Source organism: Choloepus didactylus, chromosome 2 (genome assembly GCF_015220235.1).
Source record: "Choloepus didactylus isolate mChoDid1 chromosome 2, mChoDid1.pri, whole genome shotgun sequence".
Classification (NCBI taxonomy): Eukaryota; Metazoa; Chordata; class Mammalia; order Pilosa; family Megalonychidae; genus Choloepus; species Choloepus didactylus.
In genome coordinates this window covers 179929248-179953309 of record NC_051308.1, presented here as the reverse complement: position 1 = coordinate 179953309, position 24062 = coordinate 179929248, and the positions used below count along the sequence as shown (strand labels likewise).

The 24062-nt window shown below is 34.3% G+C and overlaps 1 protein-coding gene across 1 annotated transcript in view; it reads left to right on the top strand.

Moving 5' to 3' along the window:
• Positions 1-23335, top strand: part of LEPR (leptin receptor) — a 66590-nt gene extending 43255 nt beyond the window's left edge. The window contains exons 7-17 of the mRNA XM_037816490.1: positions 1257-1547; positions 1708-1825; positions 4027-4226; positions 7928-8076; positions 10071-10230; positions 10348-10430; positions 17201-17417; positions 19174-19356; positions 20718-20813; positions 22220-22325; positions 23101-23335. Coding sequence (XP_037672418.1) covers positions 1257-1547; positions 1708-1825; positions 4027-4226; positions 7928-8076; positions 10071-10230; positions 10348-10430; positions 17201-17417; positions 19174-19356; positions 20718-20813; positions 22220-22325; positions 23101-23251 — 1754 coding nt within the window. The 3' untranslated portion in view covers positions 23252-23335. The remainder of the gene's footprint in view (positions 1-1256; positions 1548-1707; positions 1826-4026; positions 4227-7927; positions 8077-10070; positions 10231-10347; positions 10431-17200; positions 17418-19173; positions 19357-20717; positions 20814-22219; positions 22326-23100) is intronic.
• The last annotated feature ends 727 nt before the right edge of the window (positions 23336-24062 follow it).

Here is a 24062-nt window from a genome sequence, read left to right as displayed (position 1 = left end):
TATTTGCTTTTGCAATTTTTAAGTAATATTTTTAAATCATACCGCAAAGCCATAACCTTAATATATTTCTCAATTACCTTACTATATGCGTTTGATTTTGAGATAATGCTTTGTGTTTTTTTTTAATCTTTAAAATCAAAAGCTTCTACTTAATTCATGAAAGCTGATTTCTACTATCATTTTTCAAAAATAAGAATTATTGTGAGACTTTTTGAGGCAGTTCAGTAATGAGGTGCGGAGCATATTGAAGATAGGTCAACAGTCATTCAGGTTTGTGCTAGGTAATTGTCTGCAGTAAGTAATGTACAAATGAGCCTTAAGAGCCATCCTGTACTATGATTATATTCAATGATGCCCATAAATCTAATGCATTGGCTTCTGTCTAGTGATTTCATGCTACTATGCATTTTTCCTGCTTCTGTTTGACAACAGAAATAAAAAGCACAGGTGTCTTGGAAAAATTTTAACTGTAAAGACATTGGAGTTTAGCATACCGTCACAAAATAGAGAAAATGAAAACAATAAAAACCAATGAAGTTTTGTGCGTGTGTGGAGCTAATCCAGATGACAGTTGTAAAAACATATTCATATTCTATCAGCAGAAAATTAGTTAACTTAAATTGTACAATCTTGAAATATGCTGATATTTTTGTAATACACTATGGTAGAAATAATTTCTTCTTACTGAAAAATCTGCCTATTTGCCTATTTTTATTGAAAATAATAGGCAAACTAAATTTGCAACAATGGGGTACTGAATAAATAGTATAGATTATGGTATGGGCAATAAAAATGTCATATTTTAGAAAAATGTTGGTTCCTTTTGTCCTCAACCAAGGATATTGACATCAAATAAATCAAAATATTTCAGACCAGTATTTTACAGATTTTCCTGCTTTGCAATTTGGTGCACCATTCATTTTACATTTCCTACTAACTACATTGCCTTTTAAATAATTTTTTACCTATCAGTTAGCAAGTGACAGTTACTCATTAAAATTACTCATTTTATGAAGAATAAGCCTCTTATTTAGGAGATGTTGAAGACATTCGTGGAGGCTCAAATCACTTGAGAATAGGAGTGCTAGGGACTCTAAATGAACAGGCAATTATGGAGTTATTCAGTCTTTGTACACACATTTTATTTTTGGCAATGTAATCCTGGAATGTGTTGTGAATCTTTTTATATAGTAGAAATTGCTTAAATGATGTTCTCTATCGTCATCTGATCTCTTGCCTTTCTTCCCTCATTACAGATGTCATATACTTTCCACCTAAAATTCTGACAAGTGTTGGTTCTAATGTTTCTTTTCACTGCATTTATAAAAATGAAAACACAATTGTTTCCTCAAAAAAGATTGTTTGGTGGATGAATTTAGCTGAGAAAATTCCTCAAAGCCAGTATAATGTTATGAGTGACCATGTTAGCAAAGTTATTCTTCCCAACCTGAATGCAACCAAACCTCGAGGGAAGTTCGCATATAATGCGGTGTACTGCTGCAACGAACATGAGTGCCACCATCGCTATGCTGAGTTGTATGTGATTGGTAAGAATACTGAGGTTTTGTTCATTTGTTGCACAAGATAAATTTTTATTATGGACCTTATGTTAGAGTCCCATTTAAGATGTAAGGAAATGTCTTTTCATTCAAAAAAAAATTTTTGGTGTTTTTGCTTTATATTAATATTTTAATATGTTTTAAATAGATGTCAATATCGATATATCATGTGAAACTGATGGGTACTTAACTAAAATGACTTGCAGATGGTCAACCAATCCAATCCAATCACTTGTGGGAAGTACTTTGCAGTTGAGATATCATAGGTATGTAATATTTATGCTGTTTTTATTTTTCTGGGGATAAGTTGAGATAAAAGTTTTCTCTGGAAATATTACCATAACAGTAGTATTATAGAAATTTTTCCTGAAAGAGGAAGAGAGGATATACTAAATTGGTAAATTTTTGAGAGGTTAAATGAATTCGTGATTCTTGAAAAAGGTTCATACTTGAGGTTATATATATGTATAATAATAATTTGTTTTTTACCTCAGATTATTTTTCTAATAATATTCAACAATTGCATTTTAACTCTTGAATGAAATTCAAGAAAAACTAGTTTATATACATTTTAATCTGATTACAGATTTGATTATAGAAGAATATAGAAGATTACAAAAGCATGATATCATTAGGTCTAAGATTAAAATTTTGGAAAAATGTTAGAGATGGAAAGATTGTTCGAGATAATGTGAATGGTTTTTTAGAGCTAGATGAGATTATTTAAGAAAGAAACACTTATATTTAACAAGAAGTAATATATTCTAATAAGGAGTAATTTGGGCTTGTTTATGTTTACTTTTCCCTGTTTTAAAAGTAATTGAAGGGCATTGTCTTTCTATAGCATTCTCCTTATCTCTACAAATATTGTTATCTAAAGTAATATCATCCTTGATGAGAAGAGAGATACATTGTTATTTTTCAAATATCAGGCACGTGTAGTGCTCTTAAACACTATGCCCCAATTTGTATTTGTATTAGAGACTTACAGTTTGTGTAACTTGCATTCATTTATTCTTAAAATCTAAATTTTCTAGTTGAAAGATAATCCCCTCCTCCAAATAATGTGACTGAATTCTATTCCTAAAGCCACTAATCCATCCTTATGTAGTGTTGGGAAAAAATACAGCAATTTCTACATTTCTCAAATGGGAATAATCACTGCCTTCATCCTCCCTGTCATAAGTACTTTTAAATCAATAAACTGTCCATGGTATGCCATTTTTACTTTTATGTCTGTCTTTACTTTCTTTCCTTGGCATTTTCACATTAAAGAGGTATGTGGAAGGCTATTACATTAGCTCTGCGCCTCATTTATCTTATAGAAGAACAGTGAATCTAGCTGCACATAGTAGGGTGAGTTTCTTAGCCTTTCTAAGCCTCTGTTTTCTTATCTATAAAATGGAGAGAGAAATAGGACTTACAGGGTTTCTGTGAGGATTAAGTGACATAATTCATTTAATTATGATTAATGATATAATGTCTCATAGCAAATATTCAATAAATGTCTGTTGCTGTCATGATGATGGTGGTGCTAACCTTTGGATTCCAGATGGACTATTAGTGGGCTTATCATTTTCATCCTTACTTTTCTCTACCCACCAACACTCATTCACACACATAGGCACACACAGATCAATGATTGTAATTTTTGAAGAACTATGAAAAAAGCTGTTAGAAAAAACTGGAAAAATGAGAGAAGAATATAGATTTTTTCATCTCCTTCTAACTTCCTCCCTCCCATACTTATAGAAACATTAACTACTACTTTAATCATTTAAATACCATATTAAGAGCAAATAGTGGCAGAGGGGCTATTTCAAAGAAGAGAAGACATGCTTTGTATATTGTGGGGTGCAGTGTTGGTGGGGCTCACTTATAAAAAACATTTTCTAAATGTTCTTCTCTAAGAAAATGAGTAATGTACTTAACTATATGGTTCATATGGTCAACACTATAGAATTGGTGTTCTTTTAATTGAACTAGAAAATGTTAGGACACTGTCAGTTCAGAATCAGTATCATTTACTGCCTGTCAATTAGAATTTGTGGTGGAATTTAATCCTCTATTTAAAGTGTAAGGAATTGGCCTTCCCTCCACCCGGTCTTAGGAATTCCCCATTACTACTTTTGATCAATGCTATCACTTATATATAACCTATACTTTCAAAGTAGTGTAGGTTTTTATCTCTAATGGATCATTATCTCCATGTTAGAGCAATGTTTTTTAGCTCATTTTCTCCCACTTAGTGTCCAATGAAATATTTCATAAAGGTTATTTACTGTCTGTTTTTATGGAAAGACATAACATTGTGATATAGCTGGGAATTTAAAAATTCTGTTCTAATAAGAACATCCAAATTTTAGATGGAGCAAACATGTCTCTCATTAAACACAAAGGCAGAATTCTCAAATAATCCTATTTTATTAATGCTGTATTCTAATTGAATATTTTCATATCTTTTAAGGAGCAGCCTTTACTGTTCTGATAGTCCATCTATTCATCCAGTATCTGAACCCAAAGATTGCCATTTGAAGAATGATGGCTTTTATGAATGCATATTTCAGCCAATCTTTCTATTATCTGGCTATACGATGTGGATTAGGATCAATCACTCTTTAGGTTCACTCGACTCTCCACCAACATGTGTTATTCCTGATTCTGTGGGTATGTCAAATTGTCAAATGTGTTGCATGTCTTCATTTATTAGCAGATTTAGATGCATATTGATTCAGGGTTACCATTGTATTTTACCATTTTCTGATCACACTAGATTTTGAAAAAATATTGTTCCAGTTTACAGTGGAATTGAGAAGAGAATCAGCCTCAGAAAGTTTCACAGTTTGATTTTATTTTAAACTACTTATAGCATGTTTCTTCAGCAGTGGAAGTATTTTCAGCAGACTATTAATATGATGAGTCTGTCAGTCACTGAAAATAGATGAATTCTATAGGTCAGTCTGAGTGAAATTTAGTAAAGTTATTCTTAGTGATGTACTACTTTGTATGACTTTCTTCCAGAGTACTTATGAAAACATCTGGATTTTTTTTTGTCTTTATTAGAGAAGTTGTGGGCTTATAGAACAATCATGCATAAAATATAGGATTCCCATATACTACCTATTATCAACACATTGCATTGGTTGGAACATTTGTTACAGTTGATGAAAGCACATCTTTATGTTTGTACTATTAACTATATTCCACGGTTTAATTTAGGGTTCACTGTTCATGTAGTGCAGTCCCAAGGATTTTTTTCTTTTAATTTTTTTTTTCTGTTACCATATATACAACCTAACATTTCTCCTTTTAACCACATTCAGATGTATATTTTGGTGCTGTTGATTATGTTTGCAATGTTATGCTACCATCAGCACCATCCATTCTGGAGGTCTTTGTAATCTGAGTAGCCATAATCCAAGGTTTTAAATTTATGAGGCTGTGTAGAGGAGCAGAGGCATTCAAAACAACTGAAGTGAGGTGAAGAAGAGAATTAGACAAGAATTATTACATTTATCACGGTATTTAAAACATTCTTCCTTGAGAACTTTTGATATAAAAGTTGTCAAAATAAGAGAGCTCTTGGAAAATTTGATATATCCTTCCAATATTGTTGTGGAATGTTTGAGAAATGACCCATTTATGGTTGTGCAGCAGACGTGAAAGAATATCTTTTAGTGTTATAGACTATTTGGGGGGGAAGTTAGACCAAAATCAATATTTTTTCAAATAATTAACGCACATCTGAATTAAAACCTACATTTTGTTAAGGTTTTAGATTTCTTGTTCAATATAAAGTCCCAATCAACTCACTGCACCCCTCCCTCCCACCCTGTCCCACTATTTATTTTGGTTCCGTTTTAAGTAATTTTACTTAACTAGCACTTTTCTTGTATTAAATGTTCTAAGATAGCAAGGCACCCTCCTATGCTCCTGCACAGACATACTCAGATATGCACTCACGTGAGATATACGACAAGTGCACATGGATTCAGTACCATTTGCTACCTGAATAATCTTTAATGTTGTTCTTCTCGGAAATAAAATTAGAATTTAAATTGGGTTTATATTGCCCACTTATTAGTAGAAAGCAATGTGGAAATTAAACTTTGGGACCCAAATGTCAGCTCCACCTCTTTCTAGCTTTCTAAACTTGCACTAGTCACATAAACCCTCTGTGATTGTTTTATCACCCCCCAAAAATGAGAATAGTTCCTCATACTTCCCCAGCATGGCTATTGTGGGGATCATACAGAATGTTGTACTTCAAAGCATACTTTCTGCAAACTAGATGTTTATTGATATATTCATATCACTCTGCCAAGTATAATCACAGATTTAACCTCTTGAGGTCTTAGAATTTTGATACTTCCTTTCCTGAGAGGAATCCTCTTCCCAAGAGATGAAATACATGTCGTCTTACCAGGGTTGGTGAATGCTTTCTTGGTCTCTGAAGAATTGAGCAATCATGAGAAACTGTTTAATGATGAAAAAAATTAGTTGTTTTGGCATGAATAACCTAAAATATTATTGTTGGGTGCTTAAAAATAATAACAAAACACTGTACAAAATAATTTTTAAAATACTGTACAAAGAGGAGACCACAAATTTGCCCAGTGGTGGTTTTTGTCAAGGGAGTATAAGAAGGAGAAAATAATAGCAGACACCCATATTGTGCCAATCAAGGTAATACGTATTCCCTATGAATCATAACAGTGTTAAGATTTATAAGACTTGGGAAATAAATAGATCTATATTGTATATAGATCCAGGAGGTAGACCTCAGAATCTCTATAGTCAGTTCTCTCTCCATTCTTCTTACTCAGAGTGTCAACATTTGATGTTAGTTGTGGTTTAGTTTATTTAGTGTTTTTAAAAAATTGTTTGTTTCATACAGTTAGCCCTTTGGCTTTCCTTTTTGCCATATCAATTGTTTCCTGCATCCCCTGGCCAAGGGCCATCTTTCAGTTTAGTTGTTCACTGGCAGGGGTGACGGTCAAAATAATTTCCAATAGGAGTGGCAAGGCTACTGAACTTTCAAGTCACAATCCTGGAGGCTCTCTGCTGTTGCATGCATTAAGCTTTTAGTTGCTGGATCATGAGCAGGTGGGTAAAGGGATCTGATGTGAGAGGGTTCAAGAAGGGTGTTCTCAGGCAAGCAGCTCTTTGCCATCTGGTATGGACCTACTTAGAAATTTTGACAACAGGTTTGCCCTTACCAACTGAATATCTTCCCTCTCCATTGGAATCCTCCACTCTTATTGAAGATAACCAAGGTGTGACTAAATGTAATTCTACATTGTAAAGTTGATGCTTGGAGTTAGGAAATGCAGAGTACAGAGACTCATACTGTTGTGGTTGGGCTTGGAGACTTTTAGTTATGCAAATAATTCGAGTTTCTTATTGTCTTCTTTTTTTAAGACAATTGTATTGAGATATATTCACATAGCAGATAATTATCCAAAGTGTAAAATCAGTGGTTCGTGGTATCCTCATATAGTTCTGCATTCATCACCACAATCAATTTTTGAGCATTTTCATTACTCCAAAAAATAAAAAATAAAAAAGAACACCCAAAACATACCATATCCCTTATTCTCCCTATTATTTATTTATTTATTGCCTTTATTTTCATATTCATCTGTCCTTACACTGGATAAAGGGCATGTCAGTCTCAAGGTTTTCACAATCACACGGTCACACTGTAGGAACTATATAGCTATACAATCATCTTCAAGAATAAGGGCTACTGGATTACAGTTCAACAGTGTGTTAGGTATTTCCTTCTAGCTATTCTGATACACTAAAAACTAAAAAGGGATATCTATATAATTCATAAGAATGACTATTGTCTTTTATTATTAAGAAAAGTGACCTTCAACGTAAAAAATAAAAACTTGGGGCAATCTTATATAGTTAACACGAACCTAAGTTGAGCCTTTGACTTTTAGCTCTGAGAGCAGCAATAGAAAAAGGCGATAGGAAAATGAAAGATTACATTTTTGTTGAGTTCTGTGGTTTTAACCACAAGCCTTCAAACATTCCATGCGTGCGCGCGTGTGTGTGTGTGTATGTGTGTGTTTGTGTGTGTGTATTTTTAAAAAATCAGTCAGGTCTTACAGATTGCAGAGTGACATGGAAAATGTACAGTTTTTTGTTAATCAACCTTTCTTTTTGCAAATCAGAGATAATCCTTTTCTTATGTGTCACATAAAGTTATAGGAGATCAAATAAGATAATGAATGAGAAAGTTTTGAAAAAGATATAATGCTTTATAAATATAAGGTATGAAAAACATTGCTTTAAGATTTTAAAATATTATTACTGTTTAAATAACTGTTTCATAATACCATTTTTAAAATTTGTAGTGAAACCACTGCCTCCATCTAGTGTGAAAGCAGAAATTACTGTAAATGTTGGATTATTGAAAATATCCTGGGAAAAGCCAGTCTTTCCAGAGAATAATCTTCAGTTCCAGATTCGTTATGGCTTAAGTGGAAAGAAAGTACAATGGAAGGTATCTAGAAATCTCTTCAGCTTGCCTCACTAAATGTTATTTCTTATAGTGTTTAACAGGAGATTTATTACATCAAATTTATTTTATTGGCATAAAAGTATATCCTCCTTGTATTCTGTAGCTATTTTTGTTAAAACAAATAGATTGATTTAAGTCTAACCCTTCTAAGGAGTTTCAACATTTCCCAAAGGTTGCTTTACAGAACACTGGACCCATGAAATGCTCCCTGAAAAAAAGGCCAAATAAGTTGAATAAACCCTATATCACTGTATGTTCCTAGTTCAGACCTGTAGTATATTAGATCTTAAAGGTTTGGAGAGGTCCTACATTAAAGAAACATGTGTGACTTTATTTTACCCCATGCTTCCCAGACATGTTTTGACAAGGAACCCTTTTTCCTCTAACACCCATTAATATTCTTCAGTACAAGGATGTTCATGGAAGACATTTTGGAAGGAGCAGCTTTTATCAAATAACCAGAATCATCCCACAGTGGCAAGTATATGACATATAGAAAGGTACCTATGGCGGCTTTCTATGACAGTTTTTTAGGACAGCCTGCAAAGACCTAGCAATGAGGAAATACTAATTATGCCACTAGATCATAATGGTTTCAGCTGAAATGAATGTGACAGTTTGCCTTCTTATTGAGGTATACCAAACATTAGAGATGCTCTGCAGCCAACCCTATTCAACTACTAGGTTAAAATTCTTAAAAGTCTTTGTGGAAAGATTAGTGGCCAAGAATTAGTAGGAGAAGAGAGTGTTTAGGAAATAAGGCTGCAAGTGAACCATGGAGTCCTTATAAAATACTCCTTAATGCAGTGTTTTATGTTTAATGCTGCTTTAAACATAAAATTTAAAAACATTAAACATAAATATATCAATGGCATTTTACATATCTTAAATTAGTAACAGGTATATTAATTAATTTCTTTTTATCTTTGACTCTGAAGAGATGATATAGAAGGGAGGTGAATTGTCCTTGCAAAGGCTAGGTCTGTGGATTCTTTATCTCCTCCAGTTCATAAATCTCCCTGTGCCTAGAATTATATAAGATAATCATGAAAGTTTGTAATTGTGTGCATGTGTCTTAATAGGCCTATTGACTATTCGGGTGTTCAACATCTTCTGAAGATATTGCCATCTCTTTTGAAGAAAGTCTTTATGGAAGGTCTTTTAAACATCTGTATAGGGTTATAGCAAATCATTTAAGGATTTTCTATACATCTTTTAAGCTTAAAGTGCAGTTTTTTGTATAACTTTTTATCACAGATTTATCTCAGAAGTTTCTGCTTCCCTCCAGTAAACTCATCCCAATTCTGGCAGCCTGCTTTACTATTCAGCAGAAATGCATGCTGAATAGTTATATAATTCATCTTCAAACCTCATTACTCTTTACATTTCTCTTTGGTAGTTATATTTTTCTCTGCCAAAATATGGTGATAAAAGGAAAATTTAAACTCTTTGCACATAAATTCAGTTCTTACTCAGTTGAAAACAGAATCTCGACTGCACAAGTCTTATAATAATCCTAAGTTAAACGTGCTCTCCTCTCTTGCTGTAGTCTCAGCTCTACTTAATTCTTATTTATTCTAATTAATTATGTCATTCACAGTATCCACCATTCTACTTTAATGGGTAATACACAAATCATAAAGAAAAATGAATTGTCTTTTATGAGACATATAGATCCAACAACAATTTAATAATGTAAGCAATTATTATCAAGTTACAGTTGCTGCTTTTTTGCATTATTTTCAAGTCCAACATTTTGTCATCAGCAAGGGAATAGTAAGATAGATGAGAAAATCATTACCTTGAAGGCACTCACAATCCAAGCCTAGTCTGAGTATTTCTAACGCCAAAAAACTCAAAGTTAGTTCTTTTACAATTTTGGAAGTGAGAAGGTTTAAAATAAAACTGCACTTCAGGGCCCTTTTGATGCATGTATGTTGGTAGTAATCAATCAAATGCATTATCTTATTTTACAGACGTATGAGGTTTATGATGCAAAATCAAAATCCTCCAGTCTGGCAGTGTCAGACCTGTGTGCCATCTATGTCGCTCAGGTGCGCTGTAAGAGGTTGGATGGACTGGGATATTGGAGTAATTGGAGTAATCCAGCCTACACAGTTGTCATGGATATTAAAGGTCTGCAGAGCTTTTGTAAATGTGTCTTGATATGTGCTTAAGTGTGTGCTTCAATATCACTGAAAAATATTCCTCCCAAGAACACATGTACAACTTGGGCTCCTTGTCATTTTGCAGTTCCTATCAGGGGGCCTGAATTTTGGCAAGTAATCAGTGAAGATCCTACCAAGAAAGAGAGAAATGTCACCTTACTTTGGAAGGTATTCCTGCTTTTGATGTTTTCTTACATTTCATTTTTGTAAGATTTATTTCATTGTCCATAATCCTTTCATTATTAATCTCCAGAAGGCTCTGAGATTCTATATTTTCATCCATTTTTGAGATATGATTGCAGAGCGATGAGTTGTACAGTGGATGGAGCACAGGCATAGAAATAGGAGACTAATTCTGTTTTCAACATTAACATATTCTAGTTATGTCTGTATTATTTTGCAAAATCACAAACTTTCTGGGCCTTGGTTTCCACATCTGTATGAATATAGAATTGGACAGATGATTGCTAATGTGTCTTTGAGTCCAAAAATTCTGTTTATATTTAATCCTGAAGAAAACAAACATGTCCTTCCCCAATATCTCAAAGGCACCTGGAACATAAGAGATTATTCTATTTGTATGCTGGCATCTAATCAATGGATTCAGAAATATCATCCTAGCATTTCTAAAAGCATTCTCTCTTTCAACTGAAATGATTTCTATCTCAAGTCAATAGATTATTGGGTCAGTAGATACCAAATTTGAAATTGATTTGGTGATAAAAATCATGAAGTAAAAAAGCATTTATCACTTGAAATGTGAAATTTAAATTTGATTATCAGGATTGAATGAGCACATGTTTAAAAATCTCTATAAAAATTGGAGTATGTAAAAATTTACGCCTATTTTGTTTATAGATCCAGTTTCTATATAATTTCATTTGGTTAATAATCAAAGCAATTTCTGAACTTTGTTTTATATTTCAGTATTTCTAATTTAAAGTTAGCATTAAGAACTTGTATCTTAAATTCCTAATCATTAGATTTTAAATAGAATAAAATCAGTTATAACTTGTTTGAGGAATAAAAAACTTAACAGAGACTTTATATCAGAAGAATAAGTGGATGAAATGGGAATAATCATCATCTGAAATTTAGCATGAATAAGGGAAGAACTGACATTCATTAAATATTTACTATATTCCAAGGACTTTATACGTCTCTCCACCTCCCAGGGTTACAGAGGATGCTTCTCTCCTCTGAGAGATCAAGTGGGGAGTTGAGTTCACTGAGGAAGGTAGCACTGTTGAATAAGAAACAGCCATCTTGTTCTACAGATTTTTAATTTTCTCTTCCATTGTTTGATTTCCTGGATACCTGCTCCAGAGATCTGAGAATTTCTGCAGTGAGGGGAAAGCATTTATGGTACTAAGGTAATGGTAGGGTGAGACATGAGCAGAATTTTAATACTTTTTCTCTGTCTTTAATTTATCCTCTCATAGCTGTAGCCAACTGCCCTCACCCAAGGCTGGAGCTACTCTCCTTCTCTTCTCACACCCAGCATACCCTAGATCAAAACAATTTTCTTGCTTCCTAGACTTCTCTCATGTTTTCTTTATCTCCTAGATTCCATGTTTCTTCAGCATTGCTGTCCAATAAAACTTTCTGCAATGATGGAAGTGTTTCATATCTGCACTGTCTAATGTGATAGCCACTAGCCACATGTGGTAGTTGAGCACTTCAGATATGGCTATTGTAACTAAGGAAGAGACTTTTGAATTTTACTTATTTTTAAATAATTTAAATTTCAATGGTCACAGGTGGTTTAGTGGGTATCATATTGGACAGCAAAGCTCCATGGATTCTTCAGATTTGGTTTTAGGGGAGATAGTACCCTTGCTAATCCACACCTTTGCAGGACTCTGAATGCCTTTTATTGGCTATCTTTCATTAACTTTGTGTTTTGCTTTGCTTTCCTAAACTGAGGTAATAGTTCAATGATTATGGTACTCTAAGCCTGTGCTTCTCCAGTTGGGGTGAGATTTGTCCTAGGTTATGTAATGGATAAGCAGTAAGGCTACAGGATAAGTATGACCCTTTTTTTAGCCATCATTTTTTTGGCATTTAAAAAAGTAAACTTTGTTTTAAAACAGTTTTAGATTTACAGAAAATTACAAAGATTGTCTTGAGTTTTCACATATTCTACATCGAGTTTTCTCTATTATTAATATCTTACATTTGTAGATACATTTGTTAAAACTAGTGAATTAATACTGATACATTATCATTAACTGAAGTCCGTAATTTATTCAGATTTCCTTAGTTTTTCCCTAATGTCCTTTTTCTGTTTTAGGATCCCATACAGAATGACATGTTACATTTAGTAGTAATGTCTCCTTAGACTCCTCTTGGCTGTGACACTTCCTCAGACTTTACCTGTGTCTGAAGAGTACTGGTCAGATATTTTGTAGAGTATCCCTCAATTGAGATCTTTCTGATGTTTTTCTCATGATTAAACTGGGATTGTGGGTTTGGGGGAGGAAGGCTACAGAGGAAAAGTGCCATTTTCCCCCATTATATTAAGGGTACTGCTATCAACATGGCTCATGCATGTTGATGTTAACCTTGCTCACTTGGCCAAGAGAATTTGTCTGGTTTCCTTTTCTCCCTTCCATAGTGTACTCTTTGAAGGAAGTCACTGTGCACCATGCATAGGGAGTGGGAAGTTATGCTCCACCTTCTTGAGGGCTCAGAGCAAATACGATGAAATGAGTTGGGCTAAACAACGCAAATTTATTCATTCACGGTTTTGAGGCCAGGAAAATGTCCAAATCAAGACATAATCAAGGCTATGCTTTCTTCCCCAAAACTGGGTGCCAGCAATCCCTGGTTCCTCTGTCACACGGCAAGGCATATGGTGGCATCTGCTGGTTTATCCCTTCTCTTCTGGGTTTTGTTGATTTCAGCTTCTTGCTTACTGTGTCTTTCTCTGTGTGTGTTTGAATTCTATTCTCTTACAAAGGACTCCAGTAATAGGATTAAGACCCATCCTTCTATTTGGTACAGGATCTAAATTTTCTAAACGGTACAACTCTACAGTCGATTTGTTCAAACACCACAATTGCATGGAACTTTGAATAGGAAGTGAGATACGGTAGGTTAATATAGGCTGGAGTGAAATAGTGACACATCCCAGAGTAATTTGGGCAGATAATAAAAAATATATTTACAGCCTCCCCCTCCCCAGCCCTGAGGATCTGGGGGAAGGTGTGGATGTGTTGGACATCCTCACCTGGACTGGTGTTGATGTTGTCACAAACATTGGGACTGGCGGTTTGATGTGCTGAGCCCTCAATCATGGGACTTGCCCTTATGAAGCTCGTTACCACAAAGGAGAGTCTAAACTTGCATGTAGTTGTGCCTAAGAGTCTCCCCCTGAGTACCTCTTTGTTGCTCAGATGTGGCCCTCTCTCTGAGCCATCTCGACAGGTGAACTCGCTGCCCTCCCTGCTATGTGGGACCCAACTCCCAGGGTTGTAAATCTCCCTGGCAATGCAGCATATGACTCCCGGGAATGAATGTGGACCCGGCATCGTGGGACTGAGAGTATCTTCTTGACCAAAAGGGGGATGCAAAATGAGACGAAATAGTTTCAGTGGCTGAGAGATTCCAAACGGAGTTGAGAGGTCACTCTGGTGGACATTCTTATGCACTATATAGATAACACCTCTTAGGCTTTAATGTATTGGAATAGCTAGAAGTAAATACCTGAAACTACCAAACTCCAACCCAGCAGTCTGGACTCCTGAAGACAATTGTATAAGAATATAGATTACAAGGGGTGACAGTGTGATTGTGAAGACCTTGTGGATCACACCCCCTTTATCTAGTGTATGGATGAGTGGAGGAATGGGGATAAAAACTAAAGGACAAATGGGGTGGGATGGGGGGATGATTTGGGTGTTCTTTTTTCACTTTTATTTCTTATTCTTGTTCTGGTTCTTTCTGATGTAAGGAAAATGTTCAGAGATAGATTGTGGTGATGAACGCATAACTATGTTATCATACTGTGGACAGTGGATTGTATACCATGGATGATTGTATGGTGTGTGAATTTATTTCAATAAAACTGAATTAAAAAAAAAAAAAAAAGACCCATCCTGACTGAGGTGGGTCACACCTTAACTAAAATAATATCATCAAAATGTCCTTCTTACAATGGGTTTGCACTCACAGGAATGGATTAGATTTAAGAGCATGTTTTTCTAGGGTACATATAGCTTCAAACTACCCCAAGGGCAGAAGATCTACATATATTACTTAGAATTCTTCTATCTGTCCTCCCCCATTTATTTATTCAATCTTTTTTTTTTTTTTTTTTTTTACATCAGTATGAACTCATGGATGTTCATTCTATACTTTGGGTCACAATCCAATAATACTTTATTTTATTGCACAAACTGTTCCTGCCTTGGCCATTGGGAGCTTTCATTTGGCTCTTGTGTCCCTTTGACGTGTCTCAATTATTGTGGGCTTTTCTATTTTTTAAGCACTGAGAAGTTGGACTTTATTATAAAGTTAAAAAAACTTCTCTGCAACAAAAATCAGGGGAATGAAAAGTAAACCAGATACTGGGAGAAAATATTTGTAACACATATCTAATTAAAGTACTTGTATCCAAAATATACAAAGACATCTTAAAACTCAACAGTAAGAAAACAAACAACTCAATTGAAAAATGGGCAAAAGATCTGAACAGACATCTCACCAAAGGAATGTAAAGATGGCAAATAAGTCTATGATACTGTGTTCAACATCATTTGTCATTAGGAAGTTGGAAATTAAAGAAATACTTTGATATCACTACTCACCTATTAGAATGACTAAAATCCAAAAATTGACAGTACCAATTGCTGGCAAGTATGTGAAAAACAGGAACTCTCCATAAATACTAGTGGAATGCAACATGTTACAGGCACTTTGGAAAACAGTGTGGTAGTTTCTTACAAAGTTAAATATAGCACTACCATTTGAACCAACTTTGTGCTCCTAAGTATTTACATAACTGTTTTGAAAAATTATGCCCACATAAAAACTTGCATGCACACATTCATAGCAATTTTATTCATAATAACCAAAATCTGGAAGCAGCCAAGACACCGTTCAGTAGATGAACAAATGAACTGGTACACCATATGATGGAATATTGTTCAGTGATAAAAGAAATGAGCTATTAAGTCACAAAAAGATGTGGATGAATCAAATGCGTATTGCTAAGTGAAAAAAAAAACAGTCTAAGAAGGCTACATACTGTATGATTCCACTAATATAATGTTATGGAAAAGAGGACACTATAGAGATGATTAAAAAAAAACAATAAGTGGTTTCTAAGGGCTCAGGGCTCAGGGAGATGGTTGAATAGATGAAGCACAGAGAATTTTTTTAGAGCGGTGAAACTATTCTGTAGGGTACTGTAATGGTAGGTACACAACACTATGCATTTGTCAAAACCCATAGAAATTTATACAAAGAGTGAACTTAGTTATGCATAATTAAAAAAATCATTTAGGAGGTCAGAGTATCCCAGGATTGAATGCAGGCTATAACGAAAGGATCTAACTGTATTGTAAGTATATGAAACAACATCACTAAAGGGTCTGAGAAAAAAAGGTCCTGACCTAAGTAACTTTAGAAATGAGTAGAGTCTTAAGACTAAAGGCAGGAATTCTGTACTCAAATTGATAAGGCTGTTTTTCACAGGGATGAGGGTTAGCAATTCTGATACCACTATACATGTATATTGGAATTGAACAAATAAGAAAATGGATGGCAGATGGTGGGTCCCAGAGTTCTCATTGTTGGACTAGCTGGTGACAGACAAGCAAGGAGAGAAGGCTAGAAAGATCCACGTGGCGATGGATTAGAGTTGGTGATGTCAGTATGAACTCAAATTAATATTAATATAGATACAGATGGATACAAATATAAATATTCATAGATATATGCCTATGCTGGGGTTAGAATACACACATATATTGAGAGGATCTAGAAGTAGTAAGGAGCACACCCAGCACCCACATCTTTGTGTCTAATACCTTTCTCCAATAAAAGGAACCAGGGCTCCTTGGAGAAATGGCTGATTATAGGGCTGAGACAAGAAATATACAAGATGAATCTGTAGCATTTTGTAGTACCAGAAAATAAGGAACTAATAATTTTTACTCAATGGTTACAAAAGCATATTATTTGCATATTAAAACTGACATGGATTTAAAAAAAACAGAATGCAAAATTTGTATGACATTTGAGACATTTCTTTCTTGCAGTGGCTGCTGAAATCTTACTTTTGAGCCTTCAATTGCCTATTATTACTAGTTTTTTAGCTATACAGCAGAAATTGTAGAATGCCATATATATTTAAATAGGGTTGTTCTTATATAAAGATACCTTCTGTTACTTTAAGTGATAGCCTATCAGGAGAAGGGAAAATGAATGACAAATCTTACCGGGATCAATATAAGTCATGATTAGCATCTCCTCAGCTCTTTTGTGTTGTTGTTGTTACATAATCTGAAGGTATCTCTTACTCGTTTTTTAGATGAGGAAATCCTGAATTCCTCAGTCTTTCTTTTCCCTAGAAATAGTATGAAACTTCTTGGTAGGAAAGGATCCTGAGGGTATCCTTATTTCACTATCTTCAAGTGATTTATTCTCTGCGGCTTAAGAAAACCCCAGAAGAGGGAAATAAATTTCCTATGTGCCATATCTACCAAGACATCTTCATGGAATTCATGGTTGGATGCAGCATCTATCGTCCTTCCTCTCAACCCCCATACCTCCGCCTTGAAAGAGGCAGTCCCTGTCCTGTTCTGACACTTGCCTCCTTGTGGGAAATGTATAATAAGTGTTCCATGAGCACTGTTGTTCCCTTCCATAAGCTTGGTTGGTATAAATAGCACTGTAGTTCTTAAACTAAACAGTTTTTATGTTTACTACAGCCCCTGATGAAGCATGACTCATTGTGCAGCGTGAGAAGATATGTGGTAAAGCATCAGACTTCCTGCAATGGCACATGGTCAGAAGATGTGGGAAATCACACTATGTTCACTTTCCAGTGGACAGAGCAAGCACACACTGTTACAATTCTGGCCATCAATTCAATTGGTGCTTCTATTGTGAATTTTAATTTAACATTCTCGTGGGCCATGAGCAAAGGTAAGAAGAGGTTCAGAGTAGTAAACCGGTGCCCCTTTTAATGTTTGACCTTTGCACACTCCTCCCATTCTAAGTTATCTTCCCAGAAATCTGGAAGTCTCTGAATCTGAAAGTCTCTCTTTTATCCATCATCTCTTCTTTGTTATAAAAATAATGAAATAGATTGGACCCCGATTATATAATACATAACTTGGGTTTTCATGTGGTAGAACAGAACACTGTTGAAATGTTATTATAATAAATGAGAATATTCTAGTAAGTCTATTTACTGAAACTCTTTTGACCAGTGGATGTTGTAGATAAAAATGTCTACATATATAAATAATGCATTTATATATGAATAATAAATTTATTATTAAAATTTGTATAATAAATCACTCATATATACTGATTTATATATAACTATATATTATATATGACCAAATAAATAAACATCCAAATATATAATAGAATGGAAGGTTATAGTGATTCAGGTAGTTGCTGAGACTTGAAAATTACCCTGAATTTCATTTAATATGGTGGTGAGCAATCTTTCATTAATTTCAATATATTTGATTAATCAAACTACTAGGAACCACTTTAAATAGGAGTTTGTAATCTAGGTGTGTGTGTATATATATATATATTCAAAGTAAAATTTTCTTACGGAAAATACAAATTTCCTGTGTCTCTGTCAGTATATAAAGGCCTGTGCTAATGTTACATCCTTCATGAAGTCTGTCCTTATTGCTTTAATGGACATGTCCTATCCTTCTTTTAATTTCACAGTGCTTTCTACCTTTCTTAAGGTATTTTGTATTCTGCCTTATATTATGATTATTTTTATAGCTAAAGTATAGATTCTTTGTAAGTTCCACAGCACCTAGCATATGTTTTACATTTAAAATTGAATGCTGCACTCTGCTAAGTGGTGGTAATTCAATTTGTTAGAAAAACTGCAGTGGTCTCAGCATTCAGCGTCCAGTAGGCGAGACAGATATTAATCAAATAATCATACAAGTGAATGCCTACTGACAAACTGAGATAAGTGCCCCAGGAAGGAATACAATTTTATAAAAGAATGTAACAGAGCAACTTGACCTGGCCTTGAAGGGCAGAGAAAAGTCCTTGAGGAAAAGTAATTGAGCTGAAATCTGCAGTGTGAATAGGAATTAAACTTCCCCACAAAGATAGGAGAAGAGCGTTGGCTCCAGCAGGATCAGCCTGAACGGAATTCCCGTAGTCCACGGGAGGAAGTGGAAAACCACAGCAGCTGCAGTGCAGGGGATCCTGAATGGCAGAGAGATGGGCCAGGCCTTGGCCTGCAGGACCTTGTAGACATAGTCAGGATTTGGGTTTCTGTCTTAAAATGTGGAAAACCATTGAAAGCCTTTATTTGGGACTCTGTGCAGAGGGTGGTCAAATGACCAAATATGTGCTTTGAAAACATTGCTCCATCTGTTGAAAAGAAGAGTGTCAGAGAATTAGAAAACCTAGTCAATAGACCTGTGCAGTATTCCACCTGAGAACACCTTTCCTACTATATCTAAAAGTTCTTTGTTTAGCTTTAAGAATCATGTTTCTTCCTTACATATTCCCATGTCTCTTTGCTTATTCTGCTCTTGTCATAGTTTCCATGTTTTATATTTATTTGTGTCCATGTCTGCTTTCCCTTCCTTTTCTTCTCCTCCAGTAGGTTGGGAGTTCCTAAAGGGATAAAAGGAGATTTTCATTAATTTTGAATTTAAAAATGAATTTCCTTTTTTTCCTCCCTCAGTTAATATTGTGCAGTCACTGAGTGCTTATCCTTTAAACAGCAGTTGTGTGATTCTTTCCTGGATGCTATCACCCAGTGATTACAATCTAAAGTATTTTATTATTGAATGGAAAAATCTTAATGAAGACAATGAAATGAAATGGATCAGAATCCCTTCATCTGTTAAGAAGTATTATATCCATGGTAAGTTTACTATCCTTGGGTAGGTTTCTCTAATGGACTAGTATAACATTACAGATTATTAAGACAAATAATATAGTCATTTAATGAAAATTTCAAAACTATAGATAACACCACTGTCAATTTGATACAATAATCTCATCATCTTTTCACAAATATTTAATTCTATTTCCTTTCAGTCCTTTTTCAGTTGAGTATTTTATACAGTTGTAATAATATGATATATATAACACTTTTAAGTGATTTGTTCATTTGATAATAACTAATGAGCATGTTTCCTCCCCAATTCTTTCAACCATTATTTTTAATGATAACATAGCATTTTATTCTAAAATTTACTACAAGTGTTTCTAAATGTTAGGACATTTATGCTCTTTACAACTTTGTCTTTTATTTTAACCATTTTTATGGCTTCTGATATCTACTGCCAAATTATTCTTCCAAACTGTGTACCAACTTACAATGTCACTAGCAGTGAGTGGGGAGCCAGGTCGGAGGTGAGTCAAGTACAATGTAGAAATGCATAATATGGAGTGTCCAAGTATGGGTAAGGATTAAGGAGGGCAGGGGAGGATTGCTATGACTATTATACTGTATCATCCCAAGGACTCATACTTGTATTTCAAGAGACCTAGAATTTAGCATCAGAGTAAATTATTGTTGGAGAGCTGAATTCATTTCATTACCACTGTTGCCCAGGTGGTTTCTTTCTGTGATGTTGTTTTAAGCCACAGAGATACAGAATTTAGGCTTAAAAGAGCTCTCTCTCCCTTGTGAAATAATATTCATAGATTATTTAGCATTTGTAAAAATCACTGATGGATAAGTTTTGAGCTTTGCTATGGAGATCATTGTCCTCTGTGGATTCTCCACTCCTCAGTATTGAAAGGGATTCCTGGTCCACACCTCCACCTTCGTTGCACAAAATACATAAGACTTTGAATGGGGAAACTAAATTGACAAAGTTTCTGTGAAAAGGGAATATTGTTGGCTTTGGGGAGAAGGGAGAGAAGGTAGAGCATATTGTCCTGAAAAGAGAAGTAAGGGAAGTAATTCATACACCTGAAATTGAACAAATTGGCTATCACTGGATTATGTGTTTGAAATATTGCAGTCTTCTATTATTGGGTAAGATTTTTAAAAAGTTATTTGGAAATAATTTTGATATTATTAGGAGAATTATTTTCATTACTAGGAAAATTCAGAGTGCTTTGGTTGCTTTTGAAAACTCCCTTAATCATCAATTTCAATCCTTAACAACAACTAGTTTCTGTGTTTGAAAATATGGGAGAGTCACTTAAATTTTTTTTACATAGATTAATCTTAATTCAGTACAAGTGAGCTCCAATATATTTTATCCTCAGATCATTTCATCCCCATTGAGAAATATCAGTTCAGTCTTTACCCAATATTTTTGGAAGGAGTGGGAAAACCGAAAATAATTAATAGTTTCACCCAAGGTAAAATTTTTACTTTTTGTTTATTTTTAGACAGGTGATTTCTGAATTTGCTAACAGTTATGTTGCTATCTGATTATTCTCTTTCTGATGGAGTAACCAGTCTTGGAATGGTCCAGAGTCTTATGAAGAAATGTCATGGGGTATTTTCACTAAGGGTACAAGGTTCCATGGTGGTAGTAAAAAGAATAGTCAGGCATGGTGGTAATGAATTCTTATACTGATAAGTAAAATTTCTGGTCTCAAATTAGGTAAAAAGTTAATGGAAAAAAAATAAAGGGAAATATACAGCTATACAATAAAACATACATCCTAAAGTTTAATTGGAAACATATTAATTTTCTGCGCAATTCACATAAATGCACCAACCCAAAACAATACTTTCTCATGGGGCATATATTTACAAGCCTTTAAATTTTAATCAGTCTTTTAGAGAAACTGTTTTTCCACTAAAAGTTAAATTGGAGAGATAGCTGTAGAAATAAGTTCATTGACCTCTTAATTTTTCTTTCTGATTCGATCGCCCGACTTGGAGTACGGCTCCCTTAACCAACATTTGCATATTGCTATTACTTTTCAATTTGTCTTAAAATCCAAGTAACTCAATAATGAGGTTTTAAGAGAGAAAGGTTTTACCTGGTTTTAGACTTTAAAAAATTATAAAAATTCATTCACATTGGAATAATATATTCAACAAATATTTATTGTGTATTGTTTTAGGCACTGGAGATTGAACAATAAATGTAAATCTCTGCCCTTGTGAAGCTTGAATGCAAGTGCTCTAGTGGCAATGACAGACAATAAATAAATTATGTGTACAATAATGTCAGATAGAAATAAGTGCTGTGAAGCAAATTAAACTAGGATGAAGGGATAGAGTTTTAGTAGATACAGCCAGAGATGGTCTCTCTCTGCGGAGGTGATATTTGAGTAAAGCCCTGCAAGTACAAAGAGGAAGAACATTCCAGACAGAGAGTAGCAGAAGGATAGGCCCTAAGGGCTATGCATGCTTGGTGGTTCAAGAAACAGTGAGGAAGTCAATATATCTGGAGTGAAGAAGATAGAGGTTAGCAGGGTTGGGTTCTCCAGATGCATATGCTGAGATAAAGTGATAATAATGACTTTAATTGGCCTGTTGATTCATACAACCTAAAAATGACCAGATGAAGAGAATTGGCAAATAAATAATTTTGAAAAAAATGTGTTACTAAGTTATAGTAAGTATAATATTGAGCAGCAATAACACTTTATTAATGTGATCATGAACTATTTTTATCTTCACTTTTACATTTTTAAAGGTACTACAGATTTATGATAAATCATTTAAAAGCTTTCTATAATTTTAGATACAGAAAGATATTATCATTTTCTTAAGCTTCTGAGTTGTATGAATTGTATTTCTTTTTCAGATGTTATTGAAAAACACCAGAATGATGCAGGTCTATATGTAATTGTGCCGATAATTATTTCCTCTTCAGTCTTACTGTTTGGAACATTGTTAATATCCCATCAAAGGTACTGTACTTGGTGTTAGGAGTTTTTATGGCAAAAGCCCTTGAACATGTTTAAAGTTCAATTTAAAACCAAATCAGAACTTCATGGGTTAATTTAATTTCTTATATCAGGCAGTGTGTTCTAGGAGGTGGCAAAAATGGCTCTCAGAATTCTGAAATTTGGGTTGAGGGCTTTTAGTGGTGACGATTTACTTGGAGCTGTCAGTTCATTTATGATCAATGGGCACTCCACTTTTCAGAGAGCACTGTGTGGCTCCTGTCCGGTTTGTCAGGCAAATGGTCTTGAAGTCCCTCGATGGTTCTGTGGGCTCCACATCACTCTGGGCTGAGAGCTCAGACCACTGAGGTCATTTCGTACTGCGAACTCTGTAGAAATTTTTGTCCTCTAGGAAAAAAGAGGCAGAGGCGATTTTAGGGTTTGAATTCATTTTGAAATCAAATGAGCAGATGGGGCTATATCATGTTGAATTGTTTCTGAAAACAACGTGATGGCCATTTTTAAATATATTGCTTTTGCTCTGAGAAAACCTATATAAAGTATTTAGCACAGTGCCTGGCACATAATAAGTATTGGCTGTTTTTATTATTTCAGTGATGATTAATTTGGGTCTATGTAGAATTTTTATGGTAATCTTTCTGGTATAGTTGTGAAAATCAGACCCTATTGATATAGAACTGGTTAGGTAGATTAATTTCTAGTTTGCATATTCATTAACTGTTAGCATTTTCTATATGTCTGTTTTTCTCTAATTCTAATGCCTTGTCTATCCTTGTAGAATGAAGAAGCTGTTTTGGGATGATGTTCCAAACCCTAAGAATTGTTCCTGGGCACAAGGACTTAATTTTCAGAAGGTCCCACTTTCAAATTGTTTTAACCCAAAATATATAAGATTGCATTTTAGATGGCATATGACTTCTAAAGTTTAAAAGTTATTATTTCAATTCACTCTAATTTGAATCTGTTTAATATATTATCAATTTTCAAGAATAGCAGGATGCTGGGATTTGAAAACAGGAAGAAACAAAATTCAATAGGTAGTTTAGCATATGAGAGTTGACAAGGCAGGTATCTTTCTTCTGTGTCACAGCACATGATCAAATATACATTAGAATATCAGGGGTCAGATATGATGGAAATGGATGTTTAGATATACTTTTTTGATGTAAATCCATTTATTCTTGGGAAAAGCTTGGAAACAATATTAAAAAACCCTATAATTATTTTTGCAATTTTAAAAATCAATTAAAAACTATATATAAATAATCCTATCCTCCAAACTGCAATCTGAAAAATGCAGTGATAATAATGCATTTATACAGATAATTCCATTCAAATTAAAGTGCTTTGTAGACTATTAGTCAACTATAATAAAACAACTTGTATCTATTTCTATAAACAGAATTTATCAAAAAGCTCTAGAGCTTAATGAATGTTTTTATAATTCCCTAGTAGCAAGGTCCCCCCATAAGATTGGGAAAAAAGAATTTATTTTTCATGTCAAAATATCTATGTGTTTTTTTTTAAACTATAATAGTTTGGAGATTATTATATGGCCTTAATGGTTATGTATTTATCATTAGTTACTTGTTTAAAGTCTTCAGTGGTTTCCTTTTAGCTGCAAAATAAAGTATGGTCCCTTTGAACTAGTACTCAAAGACCTCTTTCTACAATCTGTTATCCAACTTCATATCTAATTTTTGCTATCCCTGGCCTTTACTATTTCCACCTCTAAAGACC